The sequence below is a fragment of the Leopardus geoffroyi genome, chromosome B3, assembly GCF_018350155.1.
Source record: "Leopardus geoffroyi isolate Oge1 chromosome B3, O.geoffroyi_Oge1_pat1.0, whole genome shotgun sequence".
Classification (NCBI taxonomy): Eukaryota; Metazoa; Chordata; class Mammalia; order Carnivora; family Felidae; genus Leopardus; species Leopardus geoffroyi.
The window spans coordinates 98,381,990-98,401,809 of record NC_059337.1 but is presented as its reverse complement, the minus strand read 5'-3'; the positions used below and the strand labels follow the sequence as shown (position 1 = coordinate 98,401,809).

The window sequence follows — 19,820 nt, the reverse complement described above, 5'->3', positions numbered from 1 at the left end:
AAAGACAACAACAAAAAAAGAATGAAATCTTGCCATTTCGTGGCATGAACTAGAAAATATGGTAAGTGATAAGTCAAGCAGAGCAAAATTACTTTTAATTTTACCGCCTGGACATAAACATTGTGTAAGTTTTTTAAGATATTTCTTTCTTTATACATATGTATTTATATAACGTATATAAAATACCCCTTTTTTAATATAGCATGAACATATTTTCATATCAAAACATGTTTTAACTGCATTATATGTATAACTGTGCCATAAATTATTTACTCATTCTTCCATTATTAAGTCACATTGTAGAAAACATTTATCTCTGTGCACATCTACTTCAGAAAAAAAATTTTTAAAGTGAAATTATGAGTTCGAAGATTTTGTGTATTTTTAAGCCTTCTGCTTTTTTAGAAAGAATGTAGCAGTTTATATTCCCAGTTTATATTCCCTTATATTGAGTATCTGATTCCTCATCTTTAACATTTACTGTAAAGTTTTCTTTTTTCCCATATATGACTCAAAACGTAACTTTGTTACTAAGTTTTATCATTTTGTATTTCAGGAGATGATTTTTCTTTGATTCAACAAGAAATATTTATGGTTAAAGAATGTAAACATTGCAACATTGTTGCCTACTTTGGGAGCTATCTCAGGTAAAAAAAACAACAACATCTGCTCTCCTTGAATTTTGTATTTCTTTACTACCACTCTCCCTGCCTTTCATGTAAATGCTATTATACATATAAAATTTTAAAGTTATATTGTCTGAAGTTCTAAAATTTCTCAGGTTTTCTTGTAGTCTCCCCTGTTATATTAATAATGACGTCTCCATTTATGCATTTATACCTTATCTGACGATAAGTATTATGAATGATTACAAGTGTTTTATCGCATAAAACTTATTCTAAACCATTTAAGATGGGAGCAAAACTGAAGTTACTCTGCTCTTCTGAATCTGGAAGAGAGACTGCCAGGGCAGTTTCCTGTTCCACCCTGTAATCCATTCTAAACCTTGGTGTGCTGAAGAGTGAAAGCCTTCAGGGTATTTCTTTCTTTTCTTTTCTTTTTTTTTAAATATAATTTATTGTAAGGGTATTTCAGTGATTGAGAATTACTAGTTAATATAATTTCTTTCTCTTATTAGTCGAGAAAAACTGTGGATTTGTATGGAATACTGTGGTGGCGGATCACTTCAAGATATTTACCATGGTACTGTTCATTTGACTTTACATTTTAAAAACAAACTTTGAGTTTAATGATTGTTGTTTTACATTTCTAGTTAACCAGGGATGTTGATGGGTACATATACCGTTTTACATTGTTCTGTTCTGCTCCTGCAGTATCGCATAAAAGAAATCTAAACTTTATTTATTTATTTATTTTGGTTTTTTAGTAAATTTTCTGAAACCTGATCTGAGAAATCCAGAAGTTCTTATACAGTCCAAATTTTGCTTTTTAGATGTAGTCTCTAGGAAATCTTATGTGTGTCTAGGGAAGTATTTTATCTATATTTGAAACTGCCTTAATTTTTGTAAATAGGAATTGAATTACAAAGGTTAACTCTCACATAAAAGAAATTGTGTATCTATCTTAGAAATCACTTAACCTAACTAAGGAAACAACTAGGTTTAGTTGTTGATGTATTTTTGTATTAAAAATGTATAATTTTCAGGGCACCTGGGTGGCTTAGCTGGTTAAGTGTCTAACCTCGGCTCAGGTCATGATCTCATGGTTCATGAGTTCGAACCCTGCTTAGGGCTCTGTGCTGACAGCTCAGAACCTGGAGCCTGCTTTGGATTCTGTGTCTCCCTCTCTGTGGCCCTCCCCTACTTGTGCGTGTGTGCTCTCTCTCTCTCAGAAATAATAAAGGAATAAAATTTTTAAAAATATTGAAAAAATATATTTTCAAAAACTTGAATTATTTTATTGAACATTCTGTTAATTTAGGCAGTTTTCTGAGTTGAATTAGATATTACCCATAACCATTTAGAAATAGTCTTTGTTTTGGCTCTACAATTTAGCTTCCAATTTGTTTTGTTTTTGACAGTTTCCTTTTGTTTTAGTTAATGAGACTAAACACAGATCCTTATAAAACAATTTCTATTTTCTTTATTTAACTAAATATGGAATAGTAAAACTCCCATTGCAACTTTGTACTGTATAGTTTATTAAGAATTATCTGAAATATTTTCAAACATTTCTATGCTAAAAGCTTTATATGACAGCCTTATCAAATTCCAGTCATCCAGTTAACAAATACCACCATAGTAGATGTAAAAATAAGTGCTCTTCAGGTGTAAATAATATTTAAATAACTTGTAGCTTGTAGAGCTCAGATTGTTAAAATATCAGTCAATTGGGGTGACTCAGTGGGTTGAGTGTCCACCCTTGATTTTGGCTCAGATCATGATCTTACAGTTGTGAGATTGGGTCCCGCACTGGGCTCTGTACTGAGTGTGGAGCCTGCTCAAGATTCTCTCTCTCCCTCTCCTTCTGCCCCTCCCTGCTTTCTAAATAAAAAAAAAAATAATAATAATAATTAAAAAATTAGAGCAATGGTTAAATAAACTATGTTGCACCTACAATATGGAATACTGTGAAGCATTTAAAAAGATAAAGTAGCTCCGTTTATATCCACTAGCTGTATCTCCCCAAGGCCTCTTTTTAAATGGAAAAACTAGATCATGAAAAAATATGTATAGCATAACTGATAACACTTAGACATTTAAAAATATAATTTTTTATATTCACATTACATATGAATGTTAATGCACAACAAAATGAAAAGATGTGTCCCAAATTGGTAAGTCATTACTTCTAGGGGAGAAATGGGACTCCTAAGTAATGAAAATGTACTGATGTATTATTTAATTATAAATTAATAAATATAATAATTACCTAATTCTGTCACAACAAATAACCCATGACCAAAAAAAATAGTTGTGATTGATGTCTAAAGTCTGGATACTTTTTATTTAAAATAATTTTTAGCACCACATACATATTACAATTATATAAAATATTACAGAGTTTTTAAAACAAGAACAAATCCATTTTTTTACACACTAGTCATTTTCTTATGTATTATATCATGCTAGAATTATTGTTCTCTTATTTTACCATGTGTCTGATTTAAAAGAATTATTGGTACAGGCACCTGGGTGGCTCAGTTGGTTGAGCATCCGACTTCGGCTCAGGTCATGATCTTGCAGTTTGTGGGTTTGAGCCCCACATCGGGCTCTGTGCTGACAGCTCAGAGCCTAGAGCCTGCTTCAGATTCTGCGTCTCCTTCTCTCTCTGCCCCTCCCCCACCTGTGCTCTGTCTCCCTCTGTCTCTCAAAAATAAATAAATGAAAAAAAAAAGAATTATTGGTAGAAAACAACTCTGTGCCACTCAATTTAAAATTCTTTTCTGAGATTTTAGGAAGAATTATCATTTATATGAAAAGTTTTTATATAATGATTATCATTTTTATTCACACTGACAGAACAAGAACTCAAGAATATGGATAAATAAACCTATATAGCTGGCATTGTTTTTACTACTTCCCCTTTTAAACTTAATGAATAATTTAAGACATTAATCTTACTTCTTGATATTTCTACTTTTCATTACTAAACCTGATATTTTTTTAGTTAAATTGAATCTAAGAAGTGTCCATCCCTGTATATCGTATACTAGATAGCAGTAGAAATCAAGAACATATATACTTAAACTGTTAATAAGATGATGCCTTCCCTTCTTTTATTACTATTCCATCAAGTTACTAGGAACCAAAATTTTATGTTCCTGAGTAGATGTAGAGAGCCAGTGATTAATACAGTAAAATATCTCTCTTGAGGAATGATTATGTGTAAGTACCTGATTTGGTTTCACTGTCAGCAAACACCAGATTTCAGATATTCTCTCATGGTATTGGAAGGCATAATTCTGAAGTGTCTGGTTAGGTACTTACAGAAAGATCTTATATTTTGTAATAGAGATCTGGTTGTCAGAAGTAACCTGGTTGCTTTTTAAATTCTTAGATAAGGTACTGGATCAAGCCTTCCTGTTTGAAAAATATAGGAAAGGATTATACTAAAGTAATATTTTGATCTTTATGTATATGATTCCTCTTAGTATATTTCAACAATTGATCTCTTATGGTTCTCCACTCTATATGACAATAATTAATTACATATGTTTATTTCTTTTCTTGGTTTTATTTTAGAGAAAATTTTCAGGATTAAGATCATGTCTGTTGTTTTCTATAGACTGTCCTATGGTGCCTACTGCTGCACTTTGCAAGTAATGAATGCTTATATTTTCACAGACCAAAGTTGTTATGGAGTAAATCTTCTGTTTTTAAAGTACATTTTAAGGTTCTCAACTTTCCTTTTGTTTTGTTTCCTGATTATAAGAATAATGTGTGTTCCTGGTGAGAAGCCATCCAATTATATACATAGAAGTTTTGTTAATACTTTGTCATTTTTTTAAAGATTACTTGTTTATTTTTGAGGGAGACAAAGACAGCGTCAGTGGGGGAAAGGACAGAGAGAAAGGGAGATAGAATCCCAAGCAGGCTCTGCTCTGTCAGCACAGAGCCCAACATGGGCCTTGATCCTACAAACACTGAGATCATGAGCTGAAAATCAAGAGTCGAATAGTGAACCAAGTGAGCCACCCAGGCGCCCCAATAGTTTGTCATTTTTAAGATGGACTGTTTGTAATGTGTTATTGACATGTGTAACTATGTGATCTCTCTTTTTTCCTAGTTACTGGGCCATTATCAGAATTGCAGATAGCCTATGTATGCAGAGAAACTTTACAGGTACTACATTTGCTTATGTGGATAGAAAGGCAGTTCTAGTTTCACAGTTGAAAACTGCAAAATGATAATCCCAAAAGAAAAGAAAAGAGAAAATGGGCTCCTCATTTAGAAGATCAGCAAGTAGTAATTTTGTTCATATCTTTTAAGGCATATTAAATTAGGAATTAATTCATGATTACATTTTTTATTTTGGTAATTTATAACTCAAATTGTTAATTGATGCTTCTATCCCTACATTTCCTAGGTTGTGTAATTTGTTTAGAAATGAATTTGGTGTTCTATATGTTTTTCTTCTGTCTTTTAGAAACTGGGAGATTGACTTGATTTAAGAGAAAACTAGTCATTTCTAAGTATTGCTTTCCTCATGCTTTAGAAGGCATAGCATACTGTGTCAAATCTGAATGTTAAATATATGAAACATATGAAACACATGAAAGTAAATTTTGCCGGTATATGTATGTATATATGAAATATATGAAAGTAAATTTGTCCAATATATATATGTATATTTCTGTAGTATTCCCATAACATGGAAATGTACTTTTTTGTGTTCACATAAAATACAAAACTAATCAGACACTCATAGCAGAGAATTACTGACAGATTGTTTTTCTTTGTGTTTTAATTTCCGAAGTTCATTGCTTTTTTTAAGTAACATATAGTGGAATATTATTCAATCATAAAAAGGAAGGAAATCCTGTCATTTGTGACAACATATTTGAAGCTGGAGGACATTATACTAAGTAAAATAAGCCAGGGACATAAAGATAAAATACTGCATGAGTCACTTATATGTAGAATCTAAAACAGTTGAACTCGTAGATGCAGAGAGTAAAATGATGGTTACCAGAGTTTGGGGCCCGGGGGTAGAAATGAGGAGATGTTGGTCAGAGTATAAAATTACAGTCATATAGATTGACTGATTATTAATGTATAGCATGATAACTACAGTTAATGCTGTATTAAATATTGGAAATATGTTAAGAGAGTAAATTTCAGGTGCTCTTGTTATAAAAAAAAACATAGTAACTATGAAGAGATGATATGTTAACTAGCTTGATTCAGATAATCATTTCACTATGTATATGTGTATCAAATCATGTTGTACACCTTAATATATAAAATTTTTATTAAATAAAGTTTTTTTAAAAAAATAAAAAGGGCAGAGATTGTCAGAATGGAAAAAAGTAAAACCCCACTAGATGCTGCCTGTAGGAAATGTGCTTTTATAAAAACACAAATAGGTCAGAAGTAAAAGAAAAGAAAAACATACGTCATACTATTGAAAAGAAAGCTGAAGTGGCCATATTAATATCAGACAAAGTAGACTTCAGAGCAAAGACTATTACCTCTTTAAGGCCACTTCATAAAAAGCATAACAACCCTAAATGTTTAAGCCACTGGTAACACAGCTTCAAAATAAATGAGCAAAAACTGATAGAACTTCCAGGAAAACAGACAAATCCACAGTTATAGTCACCTATACCCCTCTCACAATAATTTTGAAGAGCAAATAGGCAGAAAATCAGTAAGGATGCAGAAGACTTGAACAGTACAAGCAAACAGTTTGACCTAACTGACATTTTAGTCTGACCAGTAGTGTGATACATATGCTTTTCAAGTGGGCATAGAGCATTTATAAGATAGACCATATTTGGGGTGATAAAATATGTTTCAATACATTGTATAGGATTTAAGTCATACAAAGTATATTCTCTGACCACACTGCAATTAAATTAAAAGTCAACAGAAATATTTCTGGAATATCTCCAAATATGTGGAAACTAAAGCACTAAACTAAGTTAAGTAACCCATGAGTCAAAGAAGAAATCAGAAGAGAAACTAAAAAGTATTTTGAACCAAATGAAATGAAAACAACACATCAAAATTTTGGGGTGTTACTAAGGCAATACTTAGAAGGAAGTTTATAGCACTGAACATCTCTATTAGAAAGAAAAAAAGGTCTGAAATCAGTATCTTCAGCCTCCATCTTAAGAAATTTTTAAAAAATGAGCAAATTAAATCCAAAGTAGGCAGAGGAAGGAAATAATAAAGATCAGAGTGGAAATCAATGAAATAGCAGAAAAATGAGAAAATCAATAAAACCAAAATCTGACCCTTTGAGAAGATCACTAAAATTGATAAACCTCTAAGAGAAAACACAGTTACCAGTGTTAGGACTGAATATAAAGATACTACAACAGAATCTATAAATTTTGAAAGAAAAGGATATTCAGTTCCCAGAGAACATTATGAATAGCTTTCTGTCAGTAAGGCCTACAACTTGGAAAATATGAACAACTTCCTTGAGAGAAATCAACTGAATAATTCTGTATATATTCCCACAAAGAAAACTCCAAGTCAGATAATGTGGATGGATAAATTCTACCAAACATTTAAGGAAGAAATAATGCCAATTCTACACAAACTCTTCTAGAAAATTGAAGAGTAAAGGGTGCCTGGGTGGCTCAGTTGGTTGAGTGTCCGACTTCAGCTCAGGTCATGATCTCATGGTTTGTGGGTTCGAGCCCCACGTCGGTATCTTTGCTGGCAGTTCAGAGCCTGGAGCCTGCTTCAGATTCTGTGTCTCCCTCTCTCTCTGCGCCCCCCCCCCCCCCCGCTTGTGCTCTGCCTCTCAAAAATGAATAAAGGTTAAAAAATTTTAAAGAAAAGAAAATTGAAGAGTAGAGAATACCTCCCAAATCATTTTATGGGCCACCATTGCTCCAAAATAAAAACAGATAATACTGCAAGAGAACAAAACTACAGACTAATAATATCCTTCATAAACACAGATGCAAAACTTTAAAAGGAAAATAAAAGATTAGCAAAGGTAATCCAACAATATATTTTAAAAGAGAACACATCATGAAGTGAGGTTTATCCTAAAGTGCAACTATGATTTAGCATTCAAAAATCACTTCAAGTAATTAACCATAGTGGCAAACAGAATGAGAAAACCACATGGTCATCTTAAATAGACACGGAAAAAACATTTGGCAAAATGCAGCATTTGTTCCTGATAAAGATTCTGAGCATACTAGGAACAGAAAGGAACTTGTTCAACCTGATAAAGAACACCTATGAGAAACCTACAACTAAATCATACTTAATGGTAAAGGACTAGATGCTTTCCCACCAAGATCAAACAGTGCAAAGATGCCTGCTCTCCTTCTTTTCAACATTGTATTAGAGGTTTCAGTTAGTGCAGTAAGACAAAAATGAAATAAAAGGCATCCAGATTAGAAAGTAAGAAGTAAAACTGTCTTTATTCACAGACCACACAATCATGTGTGTAAAAAATGGAATAGAATCTACAAAGTAGCTTCTAGAACTAATAAGTGAGGCTAGAAAGCTTGCAGGATTCAAGATCCATGTACAAGATCAATTGGATTTCTGTACACTGACTACATTCAGAACTTTAAAAAATAATACTAACATTAACAAAAATATGACATTCTTTTTTTTTAATTTTTTTCCCAACGTTTATTTATTTTTGGGACAGAGAGAGACAGAGCATGAACGGGGGAGGGGCAGAGAGAGAGGGAGACACAGAATCGGAAACAGGCTTCAGGCTCTGAGCCATCAGCCCAGAGCCCGATGCGGGGCTCGAACTCCCGGACCGCGAGATCGTGACCTGGCTGAAGTCGGACGCTTAACCGACTGCGCCACCCAGGCGCCCCAAAAATATGACATTCTTAAGGGAATGTATGTGACAAAAGATACATAAACCCCTGCATACTAAAAACTGACACTGCTAAGAAAAATTAAGACCTAAGTAAATGGAGAACTATAACATATTCATGGATGTGGAGATTCACAGTAGTTAAGATGTCAGTTCTCCCCAGGTTGACCCATAGATTCAGTGCAGTCCTGAGGCTCTTGGCTATCTTAGTCAGTTGAGCGTCTGACTCTTGATTTCCACTCAGGTCATGATCCCAGGGATGTGGGATCAAGCCCTGTGTTGGGCTCCACACTGAGCATGGAACCTGCTTAAGATTCTCTCTTTCTCCTACTGTCCCTCTCCCCTGCTCATGTTCTCTCTCCCTAAAATAAAAATTAAAAATAAAAAAAAAGACTTATGAGCTGATCAAAAAGGATTTAAATAATATAACAGAAAGTGAATTTAGAATAATAGTCATAAAATTAATCGCTGGGCTTGAAAACAGTATACAGGACAGCAGAGAATCCCTTGCTACAGAGATCAAGGGACTAAGGAACAGTCATGAGGAGCTGAAAAACGCTTTAAATGAAATGCAAAACAAAATGGAGACCACCACAGCTCAGATTGAAGAGGCAGAGGAGAGAATAGGTGAACTAGAAGATAAAGTTATGGAAAAAGAGGAAGCTGAGAGAAAGAGAGATAAAAAAATCCAGGAGTATGAGGGGAAAATTAGAGAACTAAGTGATACACTAAAAAGAAATAATATACGCATAATTGGTATCCCAGAGGAGGAAGAGAGAGGGAAAGGTGCTGAAGGGGTACTTGAAGAAATAATAGCTGAGAACTTCCCTGAACTGGGGAAGGAAAAAGCCATTGAAATCCAAGAGGCACAGAGAACTCCCTTCAGACGGAACCTGAATCGATCTTCTGCACGACATATCATAGTGAAACTGGCAAAATACAAGGATAAAGAGAAAATTCTGAAAGCAGCAAGGGGTAAACGTGCCCTCACATATAAAGGGAGACCTATAAGACTCGTGACTGATCTCTCTTTTGAAACTTGGCAGGCCAGAAAGAATTGGCACGAGATTTTCAGTGTGCTAGACAGAAAAAATATGCAGCCGAGAATCCTTTATCCAGCAAGTCTGTCATTTAGAATAGAAGGAGAGATAAAGGTCTTCCCAAACAAACAAAAACTGAAGGAATTTGTCACCACTAAACCAGCCCTACAAGAGATCCTAAGGGGGACCCTGTGAGACAAAATACCAGAGACATCACTACAAGCATAAAACATACAGACATCACAATGACTCTAAACCCATATCTTTCTATAATAACACTGAATGTAAATGGATTAAATGCGCCAACCAAAAGACATAGGGTATCAGAATGGATAAAAAAACAAGACCCATCTATTTGCTGTCTACAAGAGACTCATTTTAGACCTGAGGACACCTTTAGATTGAGAGTGAGGGGATGGAGAACTATTTATCATGCTACTGGAAGCCAAAAGAAAGCTGGAGTAGCCATCCTTATATCAGACAAACTAGACTTTAAATTAAAGGCTGTAACAAGAGATGAAGAAGGACATTATATAATAGTTACAGGGTCTATCCATCAGGAAGAGCTAACAATTATAAATGTCTATGCGCCGAATACCGGAGCCCCCAAATATATAAAACAACTACTCATAAACATAAGCAACCTTATTGATAAGAATGTGGTAACTGCAGGGGACTTTAACACCCCACTTACAGAAATGGATAGATCATCTAGACACACGGTCAATAAAGAAACAAGGGCCCTGAATGAGACATTGGATCAGATGGACTTGACAGATATATTTAGAACTCTGCATCCCAAAGCAACAGAATATACTTTCTTCTCGAGTGCACATGGAACATTCTCCAAGATAGATCATATACTGGGTCACAAAACAGCCCTCCATAAGTTTACCAGAATTGAAATTATACCATGCATACTTTCAGACCACAATGCTATGAAGCTTGAAATCAACCACAGAAAAAAGTCTGGAAAACCTCCAAAAGCATGGAGGTTAAAGAGCACCCTACTAACGAATGAGTGGGTCAACCAGGCAATTAGAGAAGAAATTAAAAAATATATGGAAACAAACGAAAATGAAAATACAACAATCCAAATGCTTTGGGACGCAGCGAAGGCAGTCCTGAGAGGAAAATACATTGCAATCCAGGCCTATCTCAAGAAACAAGAAAAATCCCAAATACAAAATCTAACAGCACACCTAAAGGAAATGGAAGCAGAACAGCAAAGGCAGCCTAAACCCAGCAGAAGAAGAGAAATAATAAAGATCAGAGCAGAAATAAACAATATAGAGTCTAAAAAAACTGTAGAGCAGATCAACGAAACCAAGAGTTGGTTTTTTGAAAAAATAAACAAAATTGACAAACCTCTAGCCAGGCTTCTCAAAAAGAAAAGGGAGATGACCCAAATAGATAAAATCATGAATGAAAATGGAATGATTACAACCAATCCCTCAGAGATACAAACAATTATCAGGGAATACTATGAAAAATTATATGCCAACAAATTGGACAACCTGGAAGAAATGGACAAATTCCTGAACACCCACACTCTTCCAAAACTCAACCAGGAGGAAATAGAAAGCTTGAACAGACCCATAACCAGCGAAGAAATTGAATCGGTTATTAAAAATCTCCCAACAAATAAGAGTCCAGGACCAGATGGCTTCCCAGGGGAGTTCTACCAGACGTTTAAAGCAGAGATAATACCTATCCTTCTCAAGCTATTCCAAGAAATAGAAAGGGAAGGAAAACTTCCAGACTCATTCTATGAAGCCAGTATTACTTTGATTCCTAAACCAGATAGAGACCCAGTAAAAAAAGAGAACTACCGGCCAATATCCCTGATGAATACGGATGCAAAAATTCTCAATAAGATACTAGCAAATCGAATTCAACGGCATATAAAAAGAATTATTCACCATGATCAAGTGGGATTCATTCCTGGGATGCAGGGCTGGTTCAACATTCGCAAATCAATCAACGTGATACATCACATTAACAAAAAAAAAGAGAAGAACCATATGATCCTGTCAATCGATGCAGAAAAGGCCTTTGACAAAATCCAGCACCCTTTCTTAATAAAAACCCTTGAGAAAGTCGGGATAGAAGGAACATACTTAAAGATCATAAAAGCCATTTATGAAAAGCCCACAGCTAACATCATCCTCAATGGGGAAAAACTGAGAGCTTTTTCCCTGAGATCAGGAACACGACAGGGATGCCCACTCTCACCGCTGTTGTTTAACATAGTGCTGGAAGTTCTAGCATCAGCAATCAGACAACAAAAGGAAATCAAAGGCATCCAAATTGGCAAAGATGAAGTCAAGCTTTCGCTCTTTGCAGATGACATGATATTATACATGGAAAATCCGATAGACTCCACCAAAAGTCTGCTAGAATTGATACATGAATTCAGCAAAGTTGCAGGATACAAAATCAATGTACAGAAATCAGTTGCATTCTTATACACTAACAATGAAGCAACAGAAAGACAAATAAAGAAACTGATCCCATTCACAATTGCACCAAGAAGCATAAAATACCTAGGAATAAATCTAACCAAAGATGTAAAGGATCTGTATGCTGAAAACTATAGAAAGCTTACGAAGGAAATTGAAGAAGATTTAAAGAAATGGAAAGACATTCCCTGCTCATGGATTGGAAAAATAAATATTGTCAAAATGTCAATACTACCCAAAGCTATCTACACATTCAATGCAATCCCAATCAAAATTGCACCAGCATTCTTCTCGAAACTAGAACAAGCAATCCTAAAATTCATATGGAACCACAAAAGGCCCCGAATAGCCAAAGGAATTTTGAAGAAGAAGACCAAAGCAGGAGGCATCACAATCCCAGACTTTAGCCTCTACTACAAAGCTGTCATCATCAAGACAGCATGGTATTGGCACAAAAACAGACACATAGACCAATGGAATAGAATAGAAACCCCAGAACTAGACCCACAAACGTATGGTCAACTCATCTTTGACAAAGCAGGAAAGAACATCCAATGGAAAAAAGACAGCCTCTTTAACAAATGGTGCTGGGAGAACTGGACAGCAACATGCAGAAGGTTGAAACTAGACCACTTTCTGACACCATTCACAAAAATAAACTCAAAATGGATAAAGGACCTGAATGTGAGACAGGAAACCATCAAAACCTTAGAGGAGAAAGCAGGAAAAGACCTCTCTGACCTCAGCCGTAGCAATCTCTTACTCGACACATCCCCAAAGGCAAGGGAATTAAAAGCAAAAGTGAATTACTGGGACCTTATGAAGATAAAAAGCTTCTGCACAGCAAAGGAAACAACCAACAAAACTAAAAGGCAACCAACGGAATGGGAAAAGATATTTGCAAATGACATATCGGACAAAGGGCTAGTATCCAGAATCTATAAAGAGCTCACCAAACTCCACACCCGAAAAACAAATAACCCAGTGAAGAAATGGGCAGAAAACATGAATAGACACTTCTCTAAAGAAGACATCCGGATGGCCAACAGGCACATGAAAAGATGTTCAGCGTCGCTCCTTATCAGGGAAATACAAATCAAAACCACACTCAGGTATCACCTCACGCCAGTCAGAGTGGCCAAAATGAACAAATCAGGAGACTATAGATGCTGGCGAGGATGTGGAGAAACGGGAACCCTCTTGCACTGTTGGTGGGAATGCAAATTGGTGCAGCCGCTCTGGAAAACAGTGTGGAGGTTCCTCAGAAAATTAAAAATAGACCTACCCTATGACCCAGCAATAGCACTGCTGGGAATTTATCCAAGGGATACAGGAGTACTGATGCATAGGGGCACTTGTACCCCAATGTTCATAGCAGCACTCTCAACAATAGCCAAATTATGGAAAGAGCCTAAATGTCCATCAACTGATGAATGGATAAAGAAATTGTGGTTTATATACACAATGGAATACTACGTGGCAATGAGAAAAAATGAAATATGGCCTTTTGTAGCAACGTGGATGGAACTGGAGAGTGTGATGCTAAGTGAAATAAGCCATACAGAGAAAGACAGATACCATATGGTTTCACTCTTATGTGGACCCTGAGAAACGTAACAGGAACCCGTGGGGGAGGGGGAGGAAAAAAGGAAAAAAAAAAAAAAAAAAAAAAAAGAGGTTAGAGTGGGAGAGAGCCAAAGCATAAGAGACTGTTAAAAACTGAGAACAAACTGAGGGTTGATGGGGGGTGGGAGGGAGGAGAGGGTGGGTGATGGGTATTGAGGAGGGCACCTTTTGGGATGAGCACTGGGTGTTTTATGGAAACCAATTTGGACAATAAATTTCATATATTATAAAAAAAAAAAAAAGAATAAAAGTGGTAAGAAAAAAAAAAAAAAAAGACTTATGAAACTATAGTAATCAAAACATAATGGTATAGGTATAAGAGCAAATAAGTACCTCAGTGGAACAGAAGGACCAGAAGTAAATCCTATATGGATGGCTGATTTTTAACAAAATCGAAAAGACAAATCTGTGAAAAAAGTATAGACTTTTCAATAAATAGTATTGGAATAATTGGACATCCCTATGCCAACAAATGAACCTTAAGTCATACTTCATATCATATGTAAAAACCCAAAAGTAATCACAGACCTAAATATAAACCCTAGAACTAGAACTTCTAGAAGGAAACAGAAGAGAATTTTGCAGTCTTGAATTAAGCAAAGCACTTTTGGACATAACACAAAAGTTTGAATGAAAAACTTGGTAAATTAGACTTTATCAAGATGAAAAACTTCCATTTTTCTAGAGACACTTAAGAGAATGAAGAGAGAAACTGCAGACTAGAAGAAGGTACTTGCAAAGTATATATCTGATCAAGAACTTGTGTCCAGAGTCCATAAAGAACTCTCAAAATTCAGTAATAAAAAAAAATAAGAGCCTAATAAACAAATGGACAAAATATTTGAACAGACACTTCACCAAAGAATGGCCACAATTAAAGACTGACCTTAAGAAGATTGATGAGAATACGGATTAACTGGAACTCTCATACACTGCTGGTTTCAATATAAAATGGTACAGCTGCTTTGGAAAACAGTTTGGCAGTTGCCTAAAAGTTTAAATTTATTAGCACCATACAATTCAGCCATTACACTCCTAGGTACCTGGAAGGAAAAAGTCATACTAGTACTTTTATATGAACCTTAAGAGCAACTTTATTTATAATAGCCGAATGCTTTAAACAACCCAACCATCCAAATGTCTATCAACAGATGGGTGTGTAAACAAATTCTTGTATATCTGTACAATGGAAATAATAAAAATGAACTATTGATACACACATTAACAAGGAATCTCAAATTAATTATTGTGAATGAAAGAGACCACACAAAAAAAGAATATACTGTGAAATTCAGTTTATGTAAAAGTCTGGAAAATTTAAATCTGTAGTAATAGAAGGTAGGTCAGTATTTGTGTGTAGGAGGGACTTTGGAGTGATGGATATGTTCCTTATCTTGATTGTGGTGGTGGTGGTGTTGTAAAATATTTCTGATTTTTACTAGAAAATGAATTCGAAATCTTAAAATACAGTAAAAAGAAACTGATTAGTAAAAAGAAACTCTTCTAGATTTTTCCCCCGCCTCTGAAGAAGACATTTAGTTTTTCTTATTCAGTGAGAATTTAAATAGAAAATGTAGGCATTAAGTTTGCAGCTTTGCTAATGCATACTTTTTTTTTTTTTTTAAACTTCAGGGTCTTGCCTATTTGCATACTAAAGGCAAAATGCATAGAGATATCAAAGTAAGTTCATTTAATATACTTAAATAGATAATTTTTGAAGGAATTTTGTGATACTAATTTAATAGTATTTGTATTTTTGTTTTAGGGTGCAAATATTTTATTGACAGATCATGGTGATGTAAAATTAGGTATGTTATTTCAAGTCTCTCACATTTTTCCTAAAAATTTTAATAACATTTTAAATGAGAATTAACATTATACAAGTTTAATATTCATATCAAGAACCACAATAATGTTCAAGTTTTGATCCAGTAATTTTACTCCTGAGACTCTGTTTAAAGGAACTTAATCCTAAAGATAAAAAAAATCTATATTCATAGGAGTATTGATTATACACTGTTTATATAGAAAGAAGTACAAACATAGGGCTAGCAATAGAGAAACTGTTAAAACTGTAATAAATCCACTTATGGAACATTATTCAGTCATCAGAATTAACAGTTAAGGAGAATAAGAGTAGAATCCCTGAGGTGTTACTTAAATGACAAAAATGAACTATACGTATAATCAGTTTTTTATAACCATGTGAAACAACAATAAAAAAAGTATTTATAGAGGAAAAAGCCTTTTTTAATAGCACCAAAATAGTACCCTAGTTGTGTTAGAATAAAAGGCATCCCCATGGGTGGTTTATTTATTTATTTATTTTTTACCTTTTTTTCCCTTAATTAAACTTCAGTATGCTTGTAGTAAATTTTTTTTATTAAACTTTGTTCTTTATAAAGTATGTTTTATTCTAATAAAGTGCCAAAAAAATGATTTTCCTTTAATGAGCATGTTATAAACCAAGCAAGAAGAGAATTCGGGATTCAATTTATATATATTTCCCTGGCATTACTATCTGAATTATTAATAATGTCATACCTAAGGGTGAAATTTAGAAATGTTGGTGGCTTTATTGAAAGAACTAAAATTTTTGTCCAATTTTTTTCCCTACTAGCTGACTTTGGTGTGGCTGCAAAAATAACAGCTACCATTGCAAAGAGGAAATCTTTCATTGGCACCCCTTACTGGTAAGATACTATGATTGAATTTTGTACATTTTAATTTCTTCACAGTTAGTGATCTGCATTGATACTTAGTAAGACAAGTGATAATACAAGTCTGGAGATTTGCATGCTCCTTGATACTATCATACTTCTGATTGGGAACTTTGATAGTCATTTTTATTGTTCAGCTTTCCCTGAGTTAAAGTGCTAATAATAATTCCTACTGTCTCTGGGATTTTGTATTAAGAAGACTCATAGGTATGAGATTTTTCAAAAGAAAGACTTTTACTATGATCTCTTATCGTTTTGTTACCCTTTTGGTATTGATTCTGTTTTAATATAGGATTTCAATTTCTGGTTGTTTAAAATTCATGCATCCTACCATTAGTCTTTATCAGCTACCTTCCTTTTAACGCATCTTACCAAGTACTGACAAAACGATCTTTCTAAAATGCTGCTTTCATCAATGAAGACAGATAATTGAAATATAATAAAAAACCTAGTAATAAACCTTAATATATAAAATAATTTAGTGAAATTATAAAAGATAACATTTAAAGTTTGTAAAAAAGCTTGGATTTTTTTAAATAGACAGTGTTTGAATAATATATTATTTGGAAAGAAATTTAAAGTCACTCCATACCTCATATCTAATGCCAAAATAAATTGTATATGGAAATAGTTCAATATAAAAGTGAAACCAAAAGAACTATCAGTAACTATCAGCTTTAAGAGTTAAGTAAGCCTTTCTTGGCACAAAAGCATAAAACATTAAAGGGTAAAAGTGATAGATTTAACTACATGAAAATTTAAAATGTCTGCGTATCTACCAGCTTGAACAAAAGTGAAAGGCAAGTAACAAGTCAGGAAATATCCTCTAAAATATGTATGACAGACTAGGTTTTAATGTCTTTAATGTATAAGTTCTTAATAAAGTATTTCATTAGAAGCAGAGTTATTAAAATAATACATAGAAGATGTCATAAAATATGAAAATTGTTTCCCCTAACAATGACCAAAAATGTAAATTAAATAAGTAACACCATTATTTTCTTTCAAGTTGGAAAATATTTGGAATCATGGGTAAACCTATTACTATCACTAAATATTTGACAGTGAAAGTAGAAATTGATAGCATAATTTTGAAGGATAATTTGGCAATAATGTTTTCCCAGAAACCTTTAACTGTGCTTGTATTCTTTAGTCTTAATTCTGCTTGTAGTAATTTATCAGAGAGGCATAGAAATTATATGAAGAGCTTTATTACAATACTTTAAAGATTGAGGGGAAAGTATGCACGCACATGCAAAAGGAATTAGTTAAGGAAATTGTGTATGTTTATGCAAATCAGTGGAGTAAATTGCTGATATTAAAAATCCTGTTGTAGGGGCACCTGGGTGGCTGAGTCAGTTAAGCATCTGACTCTTGATCTCAGCTCAGGTCATGATCTCATGGTTCCTGAGTTTGAGCCCTGCATCAGGCTCAGCACTGACAGTGCAGAGCCTGCTTGGGATTCTCTCTCCCCTCTCTTTCTGCCCTTACCCACTCACACACACTTTCTCTCTCAAAATAAATAAATAAACCAAAAAAAAATTTTTTTGTAATCCTATTGTAAAAGATGAATAGGCAATGGATAGGCTCATGATATACTATTATTCAAAAAAGCAAGATTCGGGCACCTGGGGCATCAAGGGACTCTTGATTTTAGCTCAGGTCATGATCTCGTAGTTTGTGAGATCTAGCCCCATGTCACAGGGTCTGCTTGGGATTCTCTCTCCCCCTCTCTCTGCCCCTTCCTTGCTTGTATGTGTGTGTTTCTCTCTCTCTCTCTCTCTCTCTCTCTCTCTCACACACACACACACACACAAATAAACTTTCAAAAAAGAAACAAGATTAAAAGTAGCATAATGTAATACCATGTTATAGAAGATATGTGTGTGAATAAAATTTATGGATGTAAATATTTGAAACAATGGCTCTCTTTGGGTGGGATAATGTTTGACATGTTTTCTTCCATGTAGGCCAAATTCTCTTTATCAACACGTATCAGTTTTAACAACAGGAAAAAAAAAACAAAATAAGTATCACTTAAAAGAAAACATGACTAAGATTACCTATAGAATTTCCTTTATCACATGCCTGTTTCCTTCCTCAGTCTCTTCCTGTGACTTTCCTCCCCTGTGAACAGTCTTCTCTAGTCAAAATTTTTGTTTTTTGTACCCTGACTATATCAGTTACTCTTTATTAGGTCCCTAGTATATTCGTCTTCTCTGTTTATCTTGAGTCCTGCCCTGTCTTGGGAAAGCCTTTATCTCCCCTTCTATTCTGAATGACAGCCTTGCTGGATAAAGGATCCTTGGCTGCATATTTTTCCTATTCAGCACGTTGAATATTTCCTGCCACTCCCTTCTGGCCTGCCAAGTTTCAGTGGACAGGTCTGCTACTACCCTCATGTGTCTACCCTTGTAGGTGAAGACCCGTTTGTCCCTAGCTGCTTTCAGAATTCTCTCCTTATCTTTGTATTTTGCCAGTTTCACTATGATAGGCCATGAAGGGAATTCTATGTGCCTCTTGGACTTGGATACCTGTTTCCTTCCCCAGATTAGGGAAGTTCTCAGCTATAATTTGTTCAAAAAAACCTTCTGCCCCTTTCTCTCTCTTCTTCTGGAACTCCTTTGTTACAGATATTATTTTGTTTCATTGAATCACTTAGCTCTCTAATTCTCCCCTCATGGTCTAGTAATTTCCTTTCCCTCTTTTTTTCAGCTTCATCATTTCCCATAATTTTATCTTCTGTTTCACTTATTCTCTCTTCTGCTTCTTCCGTTCTCACTGTCACTGCATCTAGTTTATTTTGCATCTCATTGACAACATTTCTTAATTCATCATGACTATTTCTTAGGTCTTTGATCTCTATAGCAATAGAGTCTCTCCTGTCTTCTATGCGTTTTTCAAGCCCAGCTATTAGTCTTATGACTGTTATTCTAAATTCTTGTTCAGATATATTGTTTATATCTATTTTGAGCAATTCTCTGGCTGTCATTTCTTCCTGGATTTTCTTTTGAGGAGAATTCTTCCATTTTGTCATTTTGGCTCATTTTCTGTCTTTTAGGTATTTTAGTAGCTTGTTATGTGTCCTACACCTGCGAGTACTACTATATTAAAAAGGGATCATACACTGTGCAGGGCCTTGCACTTTAGAAAGTGTTTTTGTAGTGTGTTGTATGCACTCTGTTGCTGCATATTTGGCTGCTCTGTCCCACTGGACAGTCCTCTGCAGAGCTCCTCCTTGCTCATAAGGGTGGATTGTTTGAAACTTCCACCAAGTGTTCTTTGATTTGTTTGTTGAAGTAACCCTGTAAAAAGGGAAGGGCGGGGAACCTCATCCCATACAAAGAGAAAAATGAAAGGAGCAAAAAAAAGACCAAGTATAGAATCAAAGAAGCTATAAGGCTTAATCCAGAGAGAGAGAAAGAAAAATAAAGAAGGAGATATAGAAAAGGTATTAAAAAAAATTGAGTAAAAAATAAAAA

At 34.6% G+C, this 19,820-nt stretch overlaps 1 protein-coding gene across 5 annotated transcripts in view; it reads left to right on the top strand.

Moving 5' to 3' along the window:
- The window catches only part of MAP4K5 (mitogen-activated protein kinase kinase kinase kinase 5), a 117,686-nt gene that overhangs the window by 49,730 nt on the left and 48,136 nt on the right, over window positions 1-19,820 (top strand). For all 5 annotated transcript variants that reach the window (XM_045450931.1, XM_045450930.1, XM_045450929.1 and 2 more), the window contains exons 3-8: window positions 557-647; window positions 1,139-1,203; window positions 4,750-4,805; window positions 15,251-15,298; window positions 15,384-15,426; window positions 16,239-16,311. In XM_045450931.1, coding sequence (XP_045306887.1) covers window positions 557-647; window positions 1,139-1,203; window positions 4,750-4,805; window positions 15,251-15,298; window positions 15,384-15,426; window positions 16,239-16,311 — 376 coding nt within the window. The remainder of the gene's footprint in view (window positions 1-556; window positions 648-1,138; window positions 1,204-4,749; window positions 4,806-15,250; window positions 15,299-15,383; window positions 15,427-16,238; window positions 16,312-19,820) is intronic.